The sequence below is a fragment of the Pelmatolapia mariae genome, linkage group LG22 (genome assembly GCF_036321145.2).
Source record: "Pelmatolapia mariae isolate MD_Pm_ZW linkage group LG22, Pm_UMD_F_2, whole genome shotgun sequence".
NCBI classification, from domain to species: domain Eukaryota; kingdom Metazoa; phylum Chordata; class Actinopteri; order Cichliformes; family Cichlidae; genus Pelmatolapia; species Pelmatolapia mariae.
In genome coordinates, this window is record NC_086245.2 from 9,880,249 (window position 1) to 9,902,752 (window position 22,504).

The window sequence follows — 22,504 nt, forward strand, 5'->3', positions numbered from 1 at the left end:
TGGAAATGATTTGATAATAAAGGTGGAGATTAACTAGATGCATGGCTAGAATGATAAAATTAACCAAATTCTTTGTGAATTTGGTTAATTACATGTGCATATTCTGCACATTCCTTACAAAAGGTCTAACCTGTCAGATATTACTCCCTGTGTAACAGAAACTCTGTACCAGAGAAGGAAACTGAGACACAAGATAATCACGTTCATTTGCATAAACTTTTTCATTTCTGCAGGAACAAGGAACAGGGAACAACAACAGCCTATTTCCTAAAATCCTAAGAGTACTTAGGTAACTCAGGTCTTGAACAGTGTGTGCAAAAGTCTTGAACCAAACTTTATCTCTTTATATTTCACTAATAAATTTGTCACATGAAGAATATTTATTGGAGTCAAACAGAAAGATGCTGAAGCAGAGTAGAAGAAAGCCAATAGTGAGCTGTTTATTAAGGCTTCCAGTGTCAACTTTCTTCTCCTGAAACCTTTTTAATTAAAGAACTTCAGAGTTCTTCTTTAGATGTTGGCTGCCCTTTTGTTCTGTTCTCTATCAAGATGATCAGATTCACACTGCTTCATTAAAGTTCTGGTGATTCCAGTCCATGACTTATATTGTTCAATTGTGTGTTTTTCCATCCTTTTACTGGATTGGCAGTGTGTTTGGTGTCATGATCATGTTGAAAAATGAAGCTGTTGCAAATCAGACACTTTCCAATGAGAATCATAAATATAAACAAATTTTAGTTGAATACCTAAAATGTTCATTCCCAGCATGTTTAAGATAAAACAATGTTTGACCTATATTTGTGTCTATTTAATGACTCAGTTAAAAATCTGATGAAAGTACAGTGATTAGTACAATGAGTAGGAAACAAATGTCCCGTAACTGCCTCATTTGTGCTGGGCAGTGTCTGAATGATAATATGATATTATTACATTATTACATTATTACTCCCCAAATGTTTATACACCACTACTGCATGTCATTAAATGTTGATCCTGCTCCCATATCGCTCATCACCACCAACCACCAACAGGTCATGGCAGATAGCTGCCCTTGCATGAGTCTGCTCTGACTGGAGAGCTCTTCTTGTTAAAAGAGAGTTTTTCCTTCTCACTGTCACCAATAGCTGCTCACAGTGGATCATGTTAATTTTCAGGTACTCACTCTAACATTGTAGAGTTCCCTAGGGTTACCCTATGATATATAGTGCCTTGGGGTCACTGTTGTTGTGAAATACTGGCTAATTCTTTCACTTTTACTTTTGATGACACACATTTCAAAGTCATGTGTATGCAACAATCAAAAGCTCCTTATATTTCTCATGTCATATTCCATTTGTTGAAAGCAGCTGGGAGGGGTTTGTTAGGGGCAAGCCTTACATCTGATATTACTGATGTCAACATACATAAAGACAAGTGTGGTAGGATTTATAAGAAGGCAACAGCATCTACACACACCAGACATAGCTCAGAAAACACTCTGCAAAGGTGAGTTTATTTTTATTGGGTGACGTTTCTGTAAAGTGTGTGCAAGTATGTGCTGAAACCATTTAAAATATGTGCACACCTGAGTACTTAAAAGAAAAAAAAACAACTTTCCATATTAATACAGAAGATCTTGTGGGTCTTTGTGCTATGGGGGTGTAGAGTGGTAGAAAGGGGCAACAGTCGGGGTCCAGTTGTTCTTTTTTTTTTTTTTTAGAAAGAAGCGTCATTGTAAATTAAAACGACATTTTCAGAATGATTACATTGTAGATTAATTTAATGCCTTGAACCCACATTTCTGTTGTCAGGATCTCAGTGTTTTAAACCTGTTTCATTAAACTCTTTCTATGACAGAAGTTGATCATTTTAATCTTCTCTGTGAAAGCTTTACTTGCTAACACACTAAAGGAGTCATTAAAAGTTTTTTTTTATCCTACATTCTAACTCCTCCACATCACAAATGAGACAATTCATCTGCTGACATGATGAATCACAGTGATTTCCTGGGTTACTTGCTAATGAAAAATCAGGGATGTACCACAAAGCCGACGTGCACACGCACCTTAAAAATAAACAGAAGAATCAGGTACACACTCAGTGTATAAATAAATAAGTTGAGTAAATAAATATTATTTAAATGTTTTACTGCTTTGTGCACTAAATTCCAAGATTAATGATAAAATTAAGACCTTTTGAATTTTACTGCCATTTTTTTTGTTTTTTAGAGATTTTTAATCACTGTTTTATTATCATCATCTGATAAAATCTCAGGTTGAAGCAGGCAGCACTAATAAGGATAATTCTTACACCAATTTTTATGTGAGCGTGCACAGAGCCTGAAGCAGAAAGCGCTGCTTAACAGAGAAAGCTGATGGCCATCATTTTGATACCCATTATCTACAACTGGGATTTTATGTCAAGCCAGCTGATGCAAAGAATGTGTGGCTTTGCTGAACTTCATTTGTAGTATATTCCTCAGGTCTCCTGGCACATAAACAAACCCCAGCAAAGATTTCTGGCACAACTTCACCTACTTCCAAGGTGCATGGAGAGGATGAAAGAATTCACAATGCAGGAACTCCAGCAACACTTGAGGGAAGATGAACAACTTTAATAATTGACCAACGCGTTTCGGCTTGTGGCCTTCATCAGGGTCATGACATAGACAAATACGGTGGCCCCTAGAGACAAAGCACGTACAAACTCCAAAACACTTGCAAACCCCAAAACACAACGGAAGTGCTCCAGGACGCTAGGGGCAGTGTTGAGCTTTTGTTACATAGTAACTACACAAGCCACGAAGTACCAATGACCGGATTTGGGCTGTAGGCCGCATTTTAAGGCCGATTACGTCACAGCGACACGACGAAGGCTGTCCCAATTCAAAGGCTGCTCCAAATGCGGCCCTCAAATGCGTCCTTAATTTCCCTGAATTTTAAGGATGGGTCGGTGTAGCCTTCATGGCCCAACATACCCCAGATTTCATAGTGCGGCGGTGGTGTGGATAATTTTGCCGAAAAAACGGCGGAAGCGGAGCGGCCGAAGAGTAAACTTTCAGAAGTAAGTACTGAATATTATGTCTCTTATTTATGCGCAAATGTTTTTATAATGAAGAACATTAAAACATTACTGTTGGACACATGTCGGGAAAGTTATGTGACATTAGCTTGGTTTTAAAGCCTTTACTTAAAAATATTCGCCGTTCAATGGTCGACCTTAGTCTTACAGAGATGTGATGATTTCATGGATAATTAAAGTCAGTCATATATCCACAAACACAACAAGCTGAAAGTCAGTGATGCTGCTCGGTTTGCAGTCCTGAATATCACGGCACAAGCAGGATTCACTGCACTGTTAATGTCAGCTATGTTATATTGCTGCCTCTGTTCGGTGGTGTCGAGCCAAACGGACTTTAACGTGTGTTTGAACGAGCTGACGGTTCACTCGTTAAGCTGAAATAAAGATGCTTTAATCACAGGAGTCACACATGTGTCCACTGGACCATCTGGGAACTCCTCTTGTTTAGCACTCGTAATAACACAAACGCTAAATCCTCCTTCTCTTGTGCTGTTCTGTAGCAGTGTATACACCTGAGACTGTCACCTGTCTGTCTGTCCTGCACTCTCTCTCTCCTTCTTTCTCTCTGATTGTAGAATAAAAGTATGAACATGTATTTATAAGTTACACTTATGTTTGAATCCTGCAGCTTATCACACATTTGATTTCCTTGTGTGACAACTGCAAGTGTCCAGAGTGAGGACAGACTGAGGGACCCACTGCTGCACATCATCTGTGAGGCTTTGCACCCCTGATGATCCACCAGGACAAACTCAGCCGTGTGTGAGGAAGAGGAGGAGGAAGAGCCAGCAGCAGCTGACAGATGGAGAGAATAGACAGACTGTTCCCTGTTTGTGAAGGACTGGTAGAAAAGTTTAACATAACTAATGTCTGTCCTGAATCAATCTTATTAGGTAATGTTCAAATAATGTTATCATTCCAGTGTTTTCAGTGTGGGAGAAAGTACTCAGGGCCTTCAGGTTACACACTATGAAAGGCAGCAACAAGTTTAATATTCAGAAACCTAAAGTATGTATCAGCAGCAGAATGGAGCTAAAAATGTTTGTTTCAGTTCTATGAAGCTTTGAGTATTTTGGATTAGTAGCACTGCTGTGTTTGTTGCATCATATTGCTGTAATTGTTTATATGCTTTATATACTCAGAGGTAAGTTGATCTATAGCAGGGGTGTCAAACTCAAATACACAGTGGGCCAAAATTCAAAACTGGAACAAAGTCGTGGGCTAACATTAATATTTATTGAAAAAAAAAATCTTCCTGCAGATATAAGAATTAATCTTTTCTTATGGACTCAAACAAGTTTTGCTGAAAAACTGAATATGGAACAAGCAAAGCTTAATACTAAACAATATATATATTAGCTGTATAATACCAGTAGGCCAGCTCTAATAGTAATTTGGCATGACTTCGCGGGCCAAATGTAATTAGGCTGCGGGCCAAATTTGGCCCGCGGGCCAGAGTTTGACACCTATGATCTATAGTGTTACATCATATTCTATAAGGATGTTATGTGTTTGTAGACTTTCTGCCCAGTTTGACCCATTTAGCAGAAGTCAGCCTGTTTAAGGCTCTGATATCTATTCTGTATGACTTAAAGCAGTTATGACATGGTCTGATTTTCTCACCCAATAAAGGAATATTTAATATATCAGTCTATTCTTCATTTTATCAGAAACAGTTATCACAGCTCGTACATTTTATTTTTATAAATATATGTAAGCAATGAGCCAAATTTAGTAATGCCAACATACTGAAGGAACAACATTTGTCTCTTATATATGATACACCTATCTCTCTCTCTCTATATATATATATATATATTTATATATATATATATATATATGCGCACTGTCAAAGATACTTGTCTTTGAGTGAAGATTTAAGGTCATAAGACATATAAATAACTGCAACTTGAATCTGTAAGCTCAGTATTTAACACAGAGTTCATGTTAACTGCCGTAATAACTAATAATGATGAATATAATAACTATAATATTGGCCATATAATATTTACATTACCAAAGTGATATGACTTTAGTCTCATGAACAACATTAGCAAATTGTTATTTATTAACTAATCTTAAATGACTGTTCAGTACAGAAATGAAGCCCAAAAATCATGTTTTACTGTCCTGTGGTCTCAGCCTCAGATACTTATCAAATCACACAAAGCTCTTGTAGAAACAAACAAACAAATGAACAAAATATGTTCTCTTTCATTTCTGTCAAACAAAGTTGTATGACACGTTTCCAGCGGTTAGTATCATGGTTGCTAGGCAACCTGGGAAGCGCGTCGGTCATTGGTACTTCATGGCTTGTGTAGTTACTAGGTAACAAAAGCTCAACACTGCCCCTAGCGTCCTGGAGCACTTCCGTTGTGTTTTGGGGTTTGCAAGTGCTTTGGAGTTTGCAAGTGTTTTGAAGTTTGCAAGTACTTTGGAGTTTGCAAGTGTTTTGGAGTTTGCAAGTGCTTTGGAGTTTGCAAGTGTTTTGAAGTTTGCAAGTGCTTTGGAGTTTGCAAGTGTTTTGGAGTTTGCAAGTGCTTTGGAGTTTGCAAGTGTTTTGAAGTTTGCAAGTGTTTTGGATTTTGCAAGTGCTTTGGAGTTTGCAAGTGTTTTGGAGTTTGTACGTGCTTTGTCTCTAGGGGCCACCGTAGACAAACCCCTAAAACTGACAGAAAATATGTACTCCACTGACTGGGAGTCAAGATAGTTTCTAGAGACAAATTTTCTTTCCAAGCTCCTTAGACTACAGACTACAGAGATTTTAACACTAAAATTAACCTGCGGTGTAATTAAAAACTAGCTATTCTAACTAATGTGTGATATTTGTATACTCTGAACCCTTAACTGTAAATGGTGATCATACGAATGATCTGTCATGGTCCTGAGTCTGACGACTCAGTGTTTCTTTTTATTATTCTATGTTCTTGTTTATTCTGTTATATCTTTTGTTAAGGTTTGCCATTTGTTAGGGTTTTTGTTCCATGCCTGCCTGCTCCCACTTCTCTGTGTTCCCTCTGTCTGTCCATGGTGTCACACTGTCTGCTTGTGAATCTGTCTAAGTTCAGTGTCTTGTCTGGTTCTCTGTGTCTGTGAGTTTCCTGTTTTATTCTGAAGGTCTCTGTCTCATGTGAGTGTGTTCAGTTTACGTTTCCCCTGTCTCATCAGCTCTGATTTCTCCCTGGTGTGTTCCCCTCCTGTCTCTCATCTCTTGATTACTGCTGTGTGTATTTAAGCCCTGTGTGTTCTCCTGTCTGTTGCCAGTTCATCTGCGTTAATCTCCTCTGTCATCCTGAGTGGTTTCCCTTCGTCTGTCTGCATCTCTCTGTCCTTCACCGCGTTTCGTTATCATTTCAGGTTTGCTCTTTAGTTTTCCCAGTTTAGGTTTTCTCAGTTCTGTTTTTTATGGAAGAAATATAGTGTCATCAGAATCCAACTATTTTTAGACATTGAATTTATAACACTGAATTTTTATCCTCCAAATTTCCCTGCAAAAAATATTCACCTGCAAAAATTCGCCTGCAAAAAATTCGCCTGCAAAAGTGATGACCTTAAATGACCCAAGCCAGAGCAATCAGCACTAGATCGAGTCGAGCGGCTCTCAGCCAATTAAATTACGCTGTTTGATCACATGACATGTTAGCCGGCAGTGTCTTCTGAAAAGAGAGCTGTTTAGAGGTGAGTGATTAAGTTTTTCTCCTAAATAGAGATCATTACAGAACGCCTAGTCCTACTTAAAATACCATTCATTTTTCTTTTATTTTATCATCTACTCGAACTGAGGAAAACGTTTGACTAACTCAAAGAAAATTTCCGCGCCTCCCCTGCCTGTCTGCAGAGGCAGTTTTGAATTCAGGAGCGGCATGATGGCAGCGGCAAACCCTGGCGGTTCTCCGGTAAGTATATTATGTTTTATCTTCAAGTTTGTCTTTTGAAACGTTAATTTTATTTAAATCCGTTGGTCACGTATAAGGTACACAGACGGGGTCTTTGCTCAACTCGTCTGATGCGTGTCTCACTAAGCGCTACATGCTAGCATCCTGCTAACCGAGCTAACCTTTACATGCTGTGCTCTACAAAATAGGATGCTCGGTACAAAACCATAATCCGCAGATATTGATAGACGAACACTGCAAATATAATGTGGGAAACGAGAACGGCATTGGGTTAAGGGGTAAAATACACTATGAATAAAGCCATAGAGTGAATGGCTGCCATGGTTGCAGAACGGCCTGATTTAATGACAAGAATGGGGAAGAGTGAGGAGAAGTGAACCAACCAAAGCCACAAAACACGGTCAGGCAAGGCGGGAATAGGGCAGTGATATGTCCGTCAGTATGAAGTTGGTGTGCTTTGGTGAACAAAAACTCGAGACCCGTAGCAGGAAGATGGGAGACTCGTGTTTCACTGGAATAGTGGTGAATTAAAACATCATTTGTTGGGGAAATTTAGGTGTAAATGCATCCATACAGGCGAGACAGAGGCAGACCAGGCAGTGAAGAAAACAAGGCAAACGTTAGAAATATTAAAACGGAAATATGGGATTAATATAACATACAATTAGGGAAAATTAAAGGAACACAATGTAAATTATACTGTAAAGTCATTAAAACAGCATAACCTGATTAAAAGAAACATGTAATTGGGTAGGATGGTGGTGGTGGTGATGATGATGATGATGATGATGATGATGATGATAATAATAATAATAATAATAATAATAATAATATTAAAAAAAACATGTACAAGATGGGCATGTATACTTGTACCCAGAATTTAACAACTATAAAGTTGTGGCATGCCAGTACCTTACCCCATCCATTATATCCACACTTTCAGAAAAGGATATGGTCAATATCTTTACAAATACTATCTAAACTTAAACAGATAGCATAAGTTAAACGGGATATTCCCTCTGTGCTCTCCTAGAGTGAATACATCAAATTAAACAAATAAGTAGTCTATGGCATTTAAAAGTGGTTACCTACAATTCTGAAATGATAATACTAATTCTTATTGATGATGATATTGTATTTGAAATCCTGGTGTAACACTGAACCCGACATCATAAAATGATTACCCTTGTAATGTCAGGGAGCTACAACCAAGGAGGGAAAATATTACTATCTCACCCCTTGTATCCAATTACATAACAGCACTGCTTAGTAAAGGTGTTGAATTAGCTGGGTCGCTCAGTTTGGGGAAAATTGTGGGGAGCCTGCAAGGGCCTCAACTTCTCCATTCCCACAATGTGCAACAAATGGGCACAGCTGATCTTCAAGATTGGAACATCGGCCAATTACTTCCAACTTTAACGTGTTTTTGCAAAAGTATTCTTAAAATTGTCTCTTTACACAGATCATAATGATACAAGATGGCACTTGTGTAATTTCCTATAAATTCAATAAATCTAAATAATTGTTATCAACCTGGTAAATCCTGAAAAATGTTTTAACAGCTGTGTTAAATTAAACTTCATACTGACACATGCTGGAAAGTGCATTCATGAGACAATTCATGTTTTATGCCTTCTAGAGCAGTAGCAATCAAAGACTTTAAGGATTCTTTTACATTTTTTAAAAACACTCTGATTAAGGCATAAGAAGTTCTTTATCATCAGATCTAAGTTTGTTTAAAGCTTCGAATGTTTTGGGGTACTTTTCTTTGTTTTCAGGGTTCGTGGCAACCACGGATGGGAAAATGTGGAGGTTGCACGGCTGATGTTTACTGTTCGTGGCACAGGAAGAGGCAGTTTCATTTCAGGAATGAGTGCTATCATCTGCCTGTGAAACTCGGAATGCGGATCATCTATGCGGATGTGACGGTTAACTGAACCGTGTTTCCCCAGGTAGATAGCTACTTCTTCATCAAGGTCACTGTTGGTAAGCCCTTTTATGATTACTGAGTTAGGGATTTTAATTGCCTCTTTAAGTACTATGTCCATTTTACCAGACTTCGGTTTTGCTTGTTTCTTATTGTTGTAAAATTTAATGAGTCTCATGCAGTTTCACAATAACTCCTGGCTGCTGGCTCGCCAACTGTAACACTAATGTGTCTCTAATACTCTAAGACCAAAAGGTACTTCACCCAAATTTGATGCAAAAGAGCTCACTGCTTTGGACCAGTAGGTTTGGCTATGTACAGGAGAGGCAAACTGAATGAGACTCAGGCAACTGTGAGTTTTGAAAATGCCGGCTTTGTATTTTTTGTCATCCAGAAACAAAAGAAAGAAAATTACAAACATACAAAATATTATAAATAAAAGTCTCTGTTTTTGGTACCAGTATTTTCCTCAGTGACAACCCTGTGGCACAATCACAGTAATCACAAAAAAAAGAAACCTTACCTGGGTGCACCCTTCTAAATGTACAAAGTTCACTTCCAAAATGAACCACAATATCACTTAGCAAAATCCAAATAACAACACTTGGTTGTATCTTCATAGACTTTGTGAACAAATTGCAACAATTATTCAGCTGGAGAAATAGATCCAACCGCCCACACCCACTTCCCTTCCTGTTCGTGGGATGTATAGAGTCCGTAAAAAGTCCTTAAAATAAACCGTCCGTAAGTCCAGGGGGATGTGTGTGAAGAAGGGGAACAGTAAGTTCAAAGTGGCGTGGTGTGTTTTTGTTTTGTTGCAACTGGCCTACCACACTCTGCTGTGCAGCACAGAACAAAGTCAATTGGTCCTTCAACGGGGTTGGCTCGCCATCGATTACAGGATCCGTTGCAATGCATCAAAAGGAAGATACAAAGGGAACAAAAAAAAACCTGACCTGTCAATGACAGTGTCATAGGACATATTAAGTTCTCATATAATCACAGTTCAGTATCAAATAAAATATATTATTTGCAACGTTAGCCATGTTACAATTTGAAAATAAACAGTAAAACACACACTCAGCATTTGCTTCAAATGCTGGTTTTTTTTTTTTTCAGTAAATTGAATAAAGTTTTCCACAAAATATTTTTAAACAATTATCAAATAAACACTGGAACATTCTGCTTACAAAGAACTAATGAAAAGTGCAGATAAACAATGAACTATTAAAATACTTTGCTCACCGATCTCAGAAAAGAAAGGCGGAGCAGCGCGAGATGGCGCAGGAATGATGAAATGGCGTCGTCTCTAACTCCCGACCTTCGTCGAACAACAATGTAAAAACGAACCAGCTGGTTACTTGTCTTAGCAGTACACATACAATAAAAGGTCTTTCATAAGCGGCAAGTGTTAACTCTCCCGTTTATTTTATTTTTTCATACCTCGTTTCAGTGAATCGCTGTGTCTTTTTCCTTGCTAGCGTGCTCATGGAGGATTCGCGCGAGAGAGAAGGAAAAGCCTGTGCTCTCTCAGACGGAGATGGCGGGCGGGGCCTTGCACCACGTCTCAGCAGCTCATTGGCTTAGAGCAACTCACGCCTACACCAGAGCAGTTAACTCTTTAACCGCTGCACCTATGGCTTATTCACTATAAACAGAGTGTACTGCTAAGATTAATGGTCCTTTTTTTTCATTTTGGTACGTTTTATCCAAGCCATCCTTAAATATGGGTTACAAGTGTGCACAATCAAAGGTTTGTTCTCATAAAATACTGTCAACCTCAAATGTTTCTGACATAAGATGGAAGGTGTTGCAGCTTTATTTCCATTATTTAAAAATACATAAACATTTAAAGGGTATAGTTTTATGAAAAAAGTTTTATAGTAATATGTCTTTAGAGAACAGTGCCCTATCCAGCAGGATATATTGTCTGATATGTGTCAGGTGTTTTTTGTTTTGTTTTTTGTTGTTGTTTCTTTCAATTTCCATTATTTACCCCTCAAGGAAGAAAATATTGGACAGGTCCTACAAACCCCAAAGAGCCTTCAGGACTCTGCCCTATTTTTAGTTATTCACACACCTTTTCCAGTCTGTTACTTCCTTCCAAGAATGTTCATTCTGTGTTAATGGTCTGGTTGTCATCTCATGTATTGCCACTGATCATCACAACCCTTTTGACACCTTTTAAGTGATATGCCTGGGTCCTTCCTACATGCCCTGATAATGTATTATTACTGTTGTCATGCACACATTTCATGTAGGGTTAGAAACAAGCAGGGAATTTCTCATACACACCAAAAGAAAGGCCATACCTAATTTAAATATTTTTTATATATTATTTCAGAATAGAGCGACTGTGGAGAGACCTCTGGGTGGCCGTTACATGCATTTACTACGATGTTCTTCACAACCCTGAGGAAGAAGGCCTTCTTGACATTTCAAATGCTGCACACCTCTTTTGCTGCCATTACATCTTTCTTCCTCGACTAGAGGATAATTTTAATACATTTTGCAGTGGATGGGACAACCATCCACTGCGAACAGAAAACAACATGAGTCCCCCAACCAGCTGTGGGAGTTGGGTCACAGATATTACCCTGTTCCTGTTCCAGAAAACACACAGGTAAAGGTGCACATTTTTAGTACTCATTGATTCTCTTACAGAGAATGTGATGATTTCATGGATAATTAAAGTCAGCCATAAATCCACAAACACAACAAGCTGAAAGTCAGTGATGCTGCTCGGTTTGCAGTCCTGAATATGACGGCACAAGCAGGATTCACTGCACTGTTAATGTTAGCTATGTTATATTGCTGCCTCTGTTTGGTGGTGTCGAGCCAAACTGACTTTAACGTGTGTTTGAACGAGCTGACGGTTCACTCGTTAAGCTGAAAGAAAGATGCTTTAATCACAGGAGTCACACATGTGTCCACTGGACCATCTGGGAACTCTTCTTGTTTAGCACTCGTAATAACACAAACACTAAATCCTCCTTCTCTTGTGCTGTTTTGTAGCAGTGTATACACCTGAGACTGTCACCTGTCTGTCTGTCCTGCACTCTCTCTCTGTTTCTTTCTCTCTGATTGTGGAATAAAAGTATGAACATGTATTTATAAGTTACACTTGTGTTTGAATCCTGCAGCTTATCACACATTTGATTTCCTTGTGTGACGACTGCAAGTGTCCAGAGTGAGAACAGACTGAGGGACCCACTGCTGCACATCATCTGTGAGGCTTTGCACCCCTGATGATCCACCAGGACACACTCAGCAGTGTGTGAGGAAGAGCCAGCAGCAGCTGACAGATGGAGAGAATAGACAGACTGTTCGTGTTTGTGAAGGACTGCTAGAAAAGTTTAAAATAACTAATTGTCTGTCCTGAATCAGTCTTATTAGGTAATGTTCAAATAATGTTATCATTCCAGTGTTTTCAGTGTGGGAGAAAGTACTCAGGGCCTTCAAGTTACACTCTATGAAAGGCAGCAACAAGTTTAATATTCAGAAACCTAAAGTATGTATCAGCAGCAGAATGGAGCTAAAAATAAATGTTTGTTTCAGTTCTATGAAGCTTTGAGTATTTTGGATTAGTAGCACTGCTGTGTTTGTTGCATCATATTGCTGTAATTGTTTATATGCTTTATATACTCAGAGGTAAGTTGATCTATAGTGTTACATCATATTCTATAAGGATGTTATGTGTTTGTGTACTTTCTGCCCAGTTTGACCCATTTAGCAGAAGTCAGTCTGTTTAAGGCTCTGATATCTATTCTGTATGACTTAAAGCAGTTATGACATGGTCTGATTTTCTCACCCAATAAAGGAATATTTCATATATCAGTCTACTCTTCATTCTATCAGCAACAGTTATCACAGCTCGTACATTTTCTTTTTACACATATATGTGAGCATTGAGCCAAATTTAGTAATGCCAACATATCAAACAAACAACATTTGTCTCTTATATATAATACATATACACTGTCAAACATATTTGTCTTTGAGTGAAGATTTAAGGTGATAGGACTTATAAATAACTGGAACTTGAATCTTTACTGAAGCTCAGTGTTAGACACAGAGTTCACTCACATGAATTTCACTCACATATGCTGTACCAGTGTACCTGCACATGTGATGTGACAATAGAAGTGATTTGATTTGAGAGTTCAAACTCACTGCTGTAATAACTTATAATGATTAATATAATAACTATAATATTGGCCATATCATATTTACACTGACTTTAGTCTCATGAACAACATTGGCTAATTGTTATTTACTAGCTAATCCTAAATGACTGTTCAGTACAGATATGAAGGCCAACAATCATGTTTTACAGTCCTGTGGTTTCAGCCTCATGGCTACACCTACACGAGCTTTGTGTGACTTATTAAATCACACAAAGCTCGTGTAGAAACAAACACACGAACAAAATATGTTCTCCTTCATTTCTGTCAAACAAAGCTGTATGAAACGTTTCCAGCGGTTGGTGTTATGGTTGCTAGGCAACCTGGGCAGCGCGACGGCGGCTAGACCGTCCCATTTCACGAGCCTCGCACTTCCGGCCTTAGCGGTCTTTGAGTACGCGGCCCTTGAGGATCGTTGAGGCTGCGTACTTTAAGGCTGCAGACCCTGAATTGGGATACAGCCCCTGAATTGGGATACAGCCTTAATCCCTCACCTCTAAACAGCTATCTTCTAGGAGACACACTGCTGGCTAACGATGTCATGTGATCAAACAGCGTAATTTAATTGGCTGAGAGCCGCTCGACTCGATCTAGTGCTGATTGCTCTGGCTTGGGTCATTTAAGGTCATCACTTTTGCAGGTGAATTTTTGCAGGTGAATTTTTTGCAGGTGAATTTTTGCAGGTGAATTTTTTGCAGGTGAATTTTTGCAGGTGAATTTTTTGCAGGTGAATTTTTTGCAGGTGAATTTTTGCAGGCGAATTTTTGCAGGTGAATATTTTTTGCAGGGAAATTTGGAGGATAAAAATTCAGTGTTATAAATTCAATGTCTAAAAATAGTTGGATTCTGATGACACTATATTTCTTCCATATGGGGCGGCTCATTTACAATCACAAGTCTAACTTAAGTTTCACACTTTTTTTGTTAGAAAAAAATCAAATTGTTACATGCTTAAATTACACAAAATGTCAGAAATCTGCACTGTCATGAACACAAATTTAAACCTAATTTTTCATGATTTGTTGGATTAACCCTCTGAGGTCCGAAATACAACAGGCCATCTTTGACTCCTTCTGAGTTTACGTTTGTATTTCACGCTCAAATTGTTTCAATTAATTTTTTTCCCCTTGCCCGTGTTTGGTATCATTCTTTTCAGCTCAACCTCACTTGTCTGAATTTAGTTGTTTTTTTACTAACATACTGCATTAGTATTACTCATCTGAAATCACACAAAGAACTTAAAAACCTAGTAGTAGTTTTTTTTACTGTAAAAAAACCCCAAAAAAAACCACACAGACATGTTGAGTAAATTATTTTTATAACTTGAAATGCAAACATAAATTGTACATTTTGAAAACTTATGCACACATTTTGTAAACATATACAGCTTTTTTCTATACAGTTTATCTTTGTACAACCATTTAAAAATATTACTAAAACTAAAATAAGAGAACAATCAGGTGTCCCAATAAGATGCCCCACAAATTATGTGTGCCAGTAAAAAAAATTGTTTGTCCACCACAAGACAGAGGAGAACAGCACAGGGATAAACCTGCAGGCCTGACAAAAGGAGGTGTACCTTTGTGACATTCCTCAGTGCCCTCACTGACACACAAAACAAAACAATGACTACACAACAGAACAACTACACAAGACAACACAACACACTAACGATACACTCCACGCTAAATGTCACAAATCTACCACATGTAAAAAACTCTCTCGCTCACTCGCTCGCTCTGTCTCGCTGCCGTTACCGTCACTCCCAAAACTTTCCCGTCTCCCTAAGCAACCGAATCGCACGTGACTTTAAAAAAAAAAAAGGTAGACATGGTACATTTTCCCACCGATAGGAAAGAAGTGGCTCTTTTTCTTTCTTTACTGCTTTTGCGCTCTCCTTAGAAAATGCTTTAAAAAAAATTAAAAAACACACACACACACACACAAAAACGTGACGACAGTATTTAGAAAAAAGCATGGCTTATATATATTTTTTTATCATAACTCTGGATTTACTGGCCTGCAATTACAATTTAAAAGCCGATATATACTTTGAAGTACGAACTTTCAACTTGAGCTGAAATACAGACTCAGCGTGGCTGCAGCTTGTTGCTATGTCAGCTTAAATCAGTCATTGAATTTGGAGGTGCAGCGTGTCCGTGGACCCCAGAGGGTTAATAACACTCACCTTCATTCCATTTCCAGAGTGCAACAACCAACACCTGTGTGAAATCCGAAATTCCCATGGTGTTGTTCAAAATGTACTTATGGCACAATCATAAGCATCGCTTGCTACTGAAAACAAGAAAAAGCCGGTCTGAGCTATGGGCTGAACCATTTGTTAATGGTGGAGAGGGGTAACACTATGCAATATATTCAGTTTTAGCATTTATAGTCACTGTTAACTGTAAAATAAACAACACTGTCGTATGCAAAACTAGGGTGGCACTTGGGGTGGCAAGAGATCATTTATGCCACCCTTCTAGATCTGCCCCTGCTCAGTTTTCTGTATAGACCAGCATTGGTACTTGTTTTAACTCTGCCTCTCCTCTTTTGTCGAGCAGTGAGGGCAAACAGAGGTTTGGTTATAGAGGAGCAGCTAGAAATTAAATGCTAATAGTAGAATATCAACTCCAGGAATTTCTTAATTCTTTCAACTGATTGAGTGCAGCCATCAACCTCCACCAATTCAGCCTTTGTCATCTTTGCACAGCTTCTCCATTGCCATCTATAACGCGGCCCAAACCCCCAAAAGTTGATTCTGTTCATCTGGACGTAGCATTTTCAGTGAGAGAAACGTTTCATCACTCATCCAAGTGACTTTTCTCAGACAAGAATTATGTTTAGTTTCAAATTAAAACACTAACAAAGTTTCATGGTTTGGGAAACTGAGCCCCAAAGTTCACAGAAAAAAAGCTGTTTTAATAAATTAACCATGTCATCTGAAAGAGGCTGGGGTTTTATCTACCACTGTCTTCACAGCACACCACTGGGATTTAGAGAACAGTCAGCTTTATTCATCACTTGTGGGGATGTGTTTGGTTCAAGTGAAGGAGCCTAAAGAAGACAGGGCAAAGGGCGCCCCCTGCCCTGCACCAGTGGAAGGTGCAAGCATAGAACATAGGACATGATTTAACCACATTATGTCACAATATACTTTTAAAAGAATTGTATATCATGAATTCTGAGTTTTCATGTTATGCCATGGCTGCAGTAATAGGAATACCAATCACAAAGGCTGTACAAAGGTCCGGTATTATTGTGGATGGCCATAATTGAGAAAATAAGCGTATGTCAAGGAGTTAAAAAGAAAAACATGTGTTTAGAACAGGTCGCCTGATCTGTTCTAAACACATTTCTCTGTGTTTAGATACCAAAAGCTAGTGTTTATCTCACTCACTCATTCCACATTTGTTTACTTTGTTATCAGAGCTGACACTAAAGTTAAATCTTTGTTTACTTGATAGAAATGTTGATAGAAAGTGTTCAGATAAACTTTTTTGGTGTTTATCAGATATTTGATTTGGGAATCAGTGACAGTGATTTGATCCATTCATTGCAATTATGTATTGAAAAATTGGACGTATACAACATCACCTACTTGATTATTTGAAAAAACGAAAATTCAAACAGCACAAAGAGTTTGTGACATTTTATGGGGCGTAAGCTCGAAGGACACACATTTGGAGTCACACTTGCTGGGAAGCTTTGATTATGCTGTACTTATGATGGCATAATGTGTTGACATCAACTCAATCATGTATTATTTCATTGCAACTTCACAGTGAGAATTATCTTTATTAATTTAACACCGGTATGAGAGACAAGCCACAGCCAAAGGTATGAAATGCAAATAGAATAGAAAAGAATAATCAGGGGAAATTTGGTTGTATCAGCAGCAAAAAACACACATATACAAACAGAACAGGTCACAGAACAGAAACACACACAATTTTTACATATTTACATCAGGGACAATAGTTACCAAAGCCGGTTCAGTGAGAGAAATCAAAAGTCCAGATCGTTCCTTACTGTTTATTTTTTTTTTCTTTTACAGTTTTAAGTTGTTTTAAGTTGTATTCATGTCTCGATGGACATACTACAGTTGATTATATGTATGCATGTGTGTAAAGTGGGTGGATATCAGCTCATATCATGAGTAGATCAGTCTCTAAGTGGTGTTTCTTAAGCACTGCCTCTTTCAGTTTCGATTTCAGTTTATGACGTAGCTGCTTCAGAAGCAGGCCATCGAGACGACATGCCGGGCTCTGAGGATGAGTTTAAATGCTGCACTCAGTACTTTCTCTTCACCTGTGTGGACTTGCTGCTGTTCCTGTTTGATATAGGGTTGGATATATGGGCTGCTGTGTCCTTCTACAAGCAGGAGGCCTACGTGTACTTCAGCCTCCTGCTGCTGTTTCTCTTGGGCTCGTCCATGTTGGTTCAGGTGTACAGCTGGCTGTGGTACCGCTACGATGATTTTAAGTTCATAGTGCCCCAGGCACCATCCTTACATGTCCTTGTCTTGAAATATTTGATTTATAGGAAATAAAATTAAATGAACTTGTTTATTTGGAAGGTTTCTGTTTGTACACCCATGAGTCATGCATCCATTTTCTTTTCAGTATATAAGCTACTGACATCAATCGCTGACTTACTTGTTTACTGCTTATGTTCTGTGGATCTTTCTTTTCTTTATTATAATTGGGTAAAGCCTGTTTTATTCGGATGTTTGTTGCTCCTTTTCTGCTTTGAGATATTTTCAGTTTAGCATGTCTGGCGGGAGGATTTGATGTAACTGGTTCTTCTGGTTCTCAGGTATGCAGGAATCATGGAGAAGTCTGTGCAAAGCTTACATGGAAAGGACGCTGACGCTGAGAGTGTGGCCAAGTTTCTGAGACAGGATCTCCGCACTTTGCGCTTCATTGAGACGTTTTCAGAGAGCGCCCCACAGCTTGCTCTCATGCTCACCATCATTCTGCACGAAGGTCGGCTGGATCCTGTTACAGGTATAGTTTGTTACTCAGCTTTTGATCACGTATGCTTGGATCACTCAGGTGTAGCTTTTCATTGAAAGTAGAATTACGAATAAAACCACATTCAAAGGTTTCTCATCTGTTTATAACTTGAATTCCAAAAGAGTTGGGATGCTGTATAAATTGTAGATAAAAACAAATTCCAATGATATGCAAATTAATAAACACTTATTTTATTTACAACAGAACATAGAAAATATATCAGTCTATCATCAAGCTAATTTTGAGTTTGATGGCAGCAGCATGTGTCAATAAAGTTGGAACATGGTCAAATTTCCCACTGTGTAGTTTGCCCTCTTCTTTTAACAACAGACTGTAAATGTCTGGGAACTGAGGAGACCAGCTGCTGGACATTTGGGAGAGAAACACTGTCCCATTCTTGCCTGATGTAGGATTCTAGCTGATCAACAGTTCTGAGTCGTATTTTTTGTTTCATGATGCTCCAAATGTTTTCAGTTGGTGAGAGATTGTGATTGCAGGCAGACCAGGTCACCCAGACTCTATCGTGAAGCCTTTATAATACACAGAGTATGCAGTTCAGCCTTGTCTTGCTGTGTTGTTCAGTTTGTTTCTAAGGCTCTCTCTACAAAAAGAGGTCTGTATGGGAGCAGGTGTTGTTATAGAAACTTTCAGCATTGATGGTGCCTTTCCAATTCAACAGGTGGTTCAATAGGCAGCCACCATTTGGTGAGAGATGAGATGATGAGATAGCCTTTATTTGTCAGCTGCAGTTGCCCACAACCGAGATGACAGACCTTGCCGACCGTACATACAATACACAAATATCACCTTGGGGAGACAGGTCAGGCTAGGTAGCAAAAGGAAAAACAGTGAAATGTGTAACACAAAAGGGTAATCCAGGAGGAAAAGAATGCCTTAAAAAAATGAGTATGTTGCATGTACTTCATTCAATAGTGGACATTGGTTGCACACAATTGTTTTGCTTTGGCAGAAACTTAAACAACTTAGTTAAATCAACACAACTGATTCATATTCAATAAGCCTGCTCATTTTGTGTTGATAAAACGTGATGAAACATGTTTAGATGAAGAAAGTTGAGCCTTGGAATCTGGAACTATTCAATAACTTTTACCCCATTACTACTTGGTCATATCAAATAATGTTCAACAAAGTCTAGAGTCCGGTTTACATAAAAATTAAATGGACTTTCAACAACTGTCCAATCCTTATCTGGGTTCTGGGGGGCTGGTGCATAACCCAAAGTGATAGGTTAAGAGGCAGGGTACACCCTGGACAGCTCACCAGTCTATCACAGAGAGACAAACAACCATTTACACTCACATTCAGGAGCAATTTGGAATCACCAATTAACCTAACTTTAATTGTGTTACTGTTAACTGTGGGAGGAAACCAGAACACCCAGTGGATTGTGGATTTGAACCACAAAGCGATGGCATACACGGGGTGTGTGTGTAGCTGTCTGCCTCTTAAAACTCCAGTGGTTTTCCTGCAGTTTTTCAAATCTCATGTGATCTTGTTAATTTCATGAGTCCAGAAACTAACCACTCTTACTAGATTGTAACAGGTCATCTCACCAGGAACAAATTAAGTTGCTGAATTTCATACAGATCCTACATGATTTAATTGCTTTCACCATAGAAACATGAAATTATTTTCTTCAAATTACAAGTTAGACTTTTTTAATGTAACAACCACCCAATTTACTTTTTTCGGTATACCAAAAAAAGTAGAGGCGGCTGCTCGACTTGACTGAGATGGATGCCTTCCTCAAACCACGATCCAAAGCACGCGAGACTGAAATCCTGTGCAGTGTCGCGGGATTTAACATTGCTATATTATTGACTTACTTCACTCAAACATGATATGAACAATTTAATCTAGCCTCTCTGCATATCATGTAGTTTCTACACTATATAGTTACACTTAACTTTAAAGCATGAGTCACTTGTGTTAAATACATGCAAGCTGCTTATGTAAATCCAAGAGCTGGCCAATTCCTTTTTTTCAGTGTAGATGATGAGGAACACTAAGGAACATTTTTCTGAAATTGTTCACTTTCTTGTCCAGCCTTCTTTTGCCTCCATGAGACGTGTTGCTGCCATCAAATTCAAAATTGCTTCAATTTTTTTGTGAAATCTGGTCATCAAATTTTGGAAAGTGAAATTGCAGCAGAGAATTAAAAGCATCTTTGTTGGAGCTCACACTGAGATGTGAATAGAACAGAAATAAATATACTAACCTATTATAATTGGTTGATGTGAAAATGTTAAATGCCAAATGATCGCTGTTTCTGTGAAAACAAACATCATACAGTCTAAATAATAAAATACTAAATGACAAAAAAATGTTTGGAAATATTTGGGGTTGCTTTTTGAACTCATAAATTACTTGGATCTTCTAACAAAGAATCAGCGTTTGTTCTAACTCTGCCCCTCGCTCTCCCCTCAGTGTTGAAGGCCATCGGCTCGACTTTGTCCATCGCCTCCTTTTTGACCACCTACGATCACTCAACGCGCACCTTCCTGCCAGAGAAGGAAAAACACCACATGATCTCATTAGTTTTCTACTTCATCTGGAACCTGGTTCTCATCTCTTCTCGCATCGCTGCCCTCACTCTTTTTGCCTCCGTGCTGCCCTGCTTCATCTTCGCCCACTTCATCTGCACTTGGCTAGTTTTATTCTTCTTCGCTTGGCGATCCAAGACGGACTTCATGGATGACCCTCGTGGAGAATGGCTTTACAGATCCACTGTTGGCCTCATTTGGTATTTTAACTGGTTTAGTGTGGCCAAGGGGATGAGGATCAGGTCCGTGCTCTATCACGCGTATATCCTTATTGATATTTGCATCCTCTGTGGTTTGTGGTGCTGGAAGATGAGCACAGATCCTCATGATTTTGTGACACACCCTTTAACCACGGCTGCCTGTGTTGTTGCTGTTTACATCCTTGGTCTGTTATTTAAAGTTATTTATTATACGTTCTTCCATCCAAACCTTGATAAAGATAAGCTGAAAGGGGCCACCATCCCAGAGGAGCAACCTGAAGATGAAGAGCGATCTCATTCAGTTCCTACACGTCTCCTTAAGGCCACTGACAATAAAAGAATGAGGAAGCTGCCGAGAACTTCTTCTGCTGACCTGCATCATTTGACATTGAGAGGAGTAGGAATATTTTCCTGCTATTATTTGCTGCTATTTTATAATCATCATTACCATTTCATGATTGAGAGTGATGTTGCATTCAGATGCATTCAGATGTTCAAATATATTGGTATTATATTAGTCTTTATTACAGGTTCAGTTATAATCAGTTGAATCTATAATTTAAAGGTTTTTGAATGTTTTTATATTCTTACACATAGTCTTCAGTGGGTGAGAAAACTGAGTTGCAGGCTGACAGGAAACGGCGTGCTTTTGCAGAAGTGAAACCGAAAGCAGAGTGAGTGCAAGCCAAGGAGTAGGGTGTTTATTATGCATTTATCTTTGAGTTAAGCTTTAAGTAGTTGTGTTAGATTGAAACAGGTGTTTTATATATTTTACATATAAGTCAAGATCATTACACACAGGATGGCCTTAGCCTGGTTGCCTAAGTTGAGGTCAACTAAGGTTCAGAAAGCAGATGCAAACTCTGCACGCACAGATAGACGAGACATACACATACAGACACCTATAGTGAGAGAGGTCATGACACGTACGCAGTACACAGCATGCACGCGCCCCCGCACGTGTACGCACACACACATACACACCATAGTAGATCTATTTTGGTAGGGCAGAAGTGAAGATGTATTTTTGCTGCAAGTGCAAATTGTGCCGGCGTATTGTCTGATGCTTACAGGAAGTGCACCTGATGTCCGGGGAGATAAGGAGGCGCTCATGGTGCGACACCAGGATGGAGATGAGACATGATGTATTTTAAAATATGTTAAAAGTTAGCAGGAACATTTTGTGGTTTAGGCTGACGTGAGCTGTATTGTGTCTGTTTTGCAAAAGAGGGGGCTGTACTATCTTAACCCTATAAAACCTTTGTCTAATGATTGTAAGTTCAGTTCGACGCTGAAATCTGCACAGCGGTCGGACTCACACATGTGTATTCATTAAAATGTCGTCTAATTGCACACCGGACCGGATCTGTGGTTATTTATGGATTCCTCTCTCAACATTGAACCCCTAACATTTGGGGGCTCGTTCCGGTGAGAGAGAGGGAATGTTGGGGTTTTGGTGAGATCCGGGGTCCGTGGTAATTGGACGGGCAGACGGTAATCAGTGGTGAAAGTGAGCAGGCATTCCCCGGGGCATTTAAAGGTAAGACGCTGCCTGTTGAAATATATTTCCAAAAGGTGTCACATTGGGCATGTCAAATTAAAAGCCTGGTCACTGTAATTACTGGTGAATGTCTGTTTTTTAATTTTGGTGAAGT

The 22,504-nt window shown here is 38.9% G+C and overlaps 1 protein-coding gene and 1 long non-coding RNA gene across 2 annotated transcripts; both read left to right on the top strand.

Annotated features, from left to right (window-relative positions):
• Positions 1–10,619: 10,619 nt before the first annotated feature.
• Positions 10,620–12,046, top strand: LOC135933665 (uncharacterized). The gene is made up of 3 exons (XR_010573876.1): positions 10,620–10,636; positions 11,228–11,506; positions 12,027–12,046. It is a non-coding gene; the product is annotated as an uncharacterized LOC135933665 (long non-coding RNA).
• A 5,279-nt stretch (positions 12,047–17,325) lies between these two features.
• On the top strand, positions 17,326–21,993 carry LOC135932239 (XK-related protein 8-like). The gene is made up of 4 exons (XM_065469606.1): positions 17,326–17,531; positions 17,886–18,076; positions 20,534–21,160; positions 21,923–21,993. The coding sequence occupies exons 1-4, from the start codon at positions 17,326–17,328 to the stop codon at positions 21,991–21,993; spliced, it is 1,095 nt and encodes a 364-aa protein (XP_065325678.1).
• Positions 21,994–22,504: the final 511 nt, after the last annotated feature.

Coding starts and splice junctions, on each gene's coding strand:
- LOC135932239 (XM_065469606.1), top strand. CDS start 17,326: ATGCCGGGCTCTGAGGATGAGTTTAAATGCTGCACTCAGTACTTTCTC. Junction 18,077..20,533: donor TCGGCTGGATCCTGTTACAG/GTATAGTTTGTT, acceptor CTCTCCCCTCAG/TGTTGAAGGCCATCGGCTCG. Junction 21,161..21,922: donor ATCTCATTCAGTTCCTACAC/GTCTCCTTAAGG, acceptor TGATGCTTACAG/GAAGTGCACCTGATGTCCGG.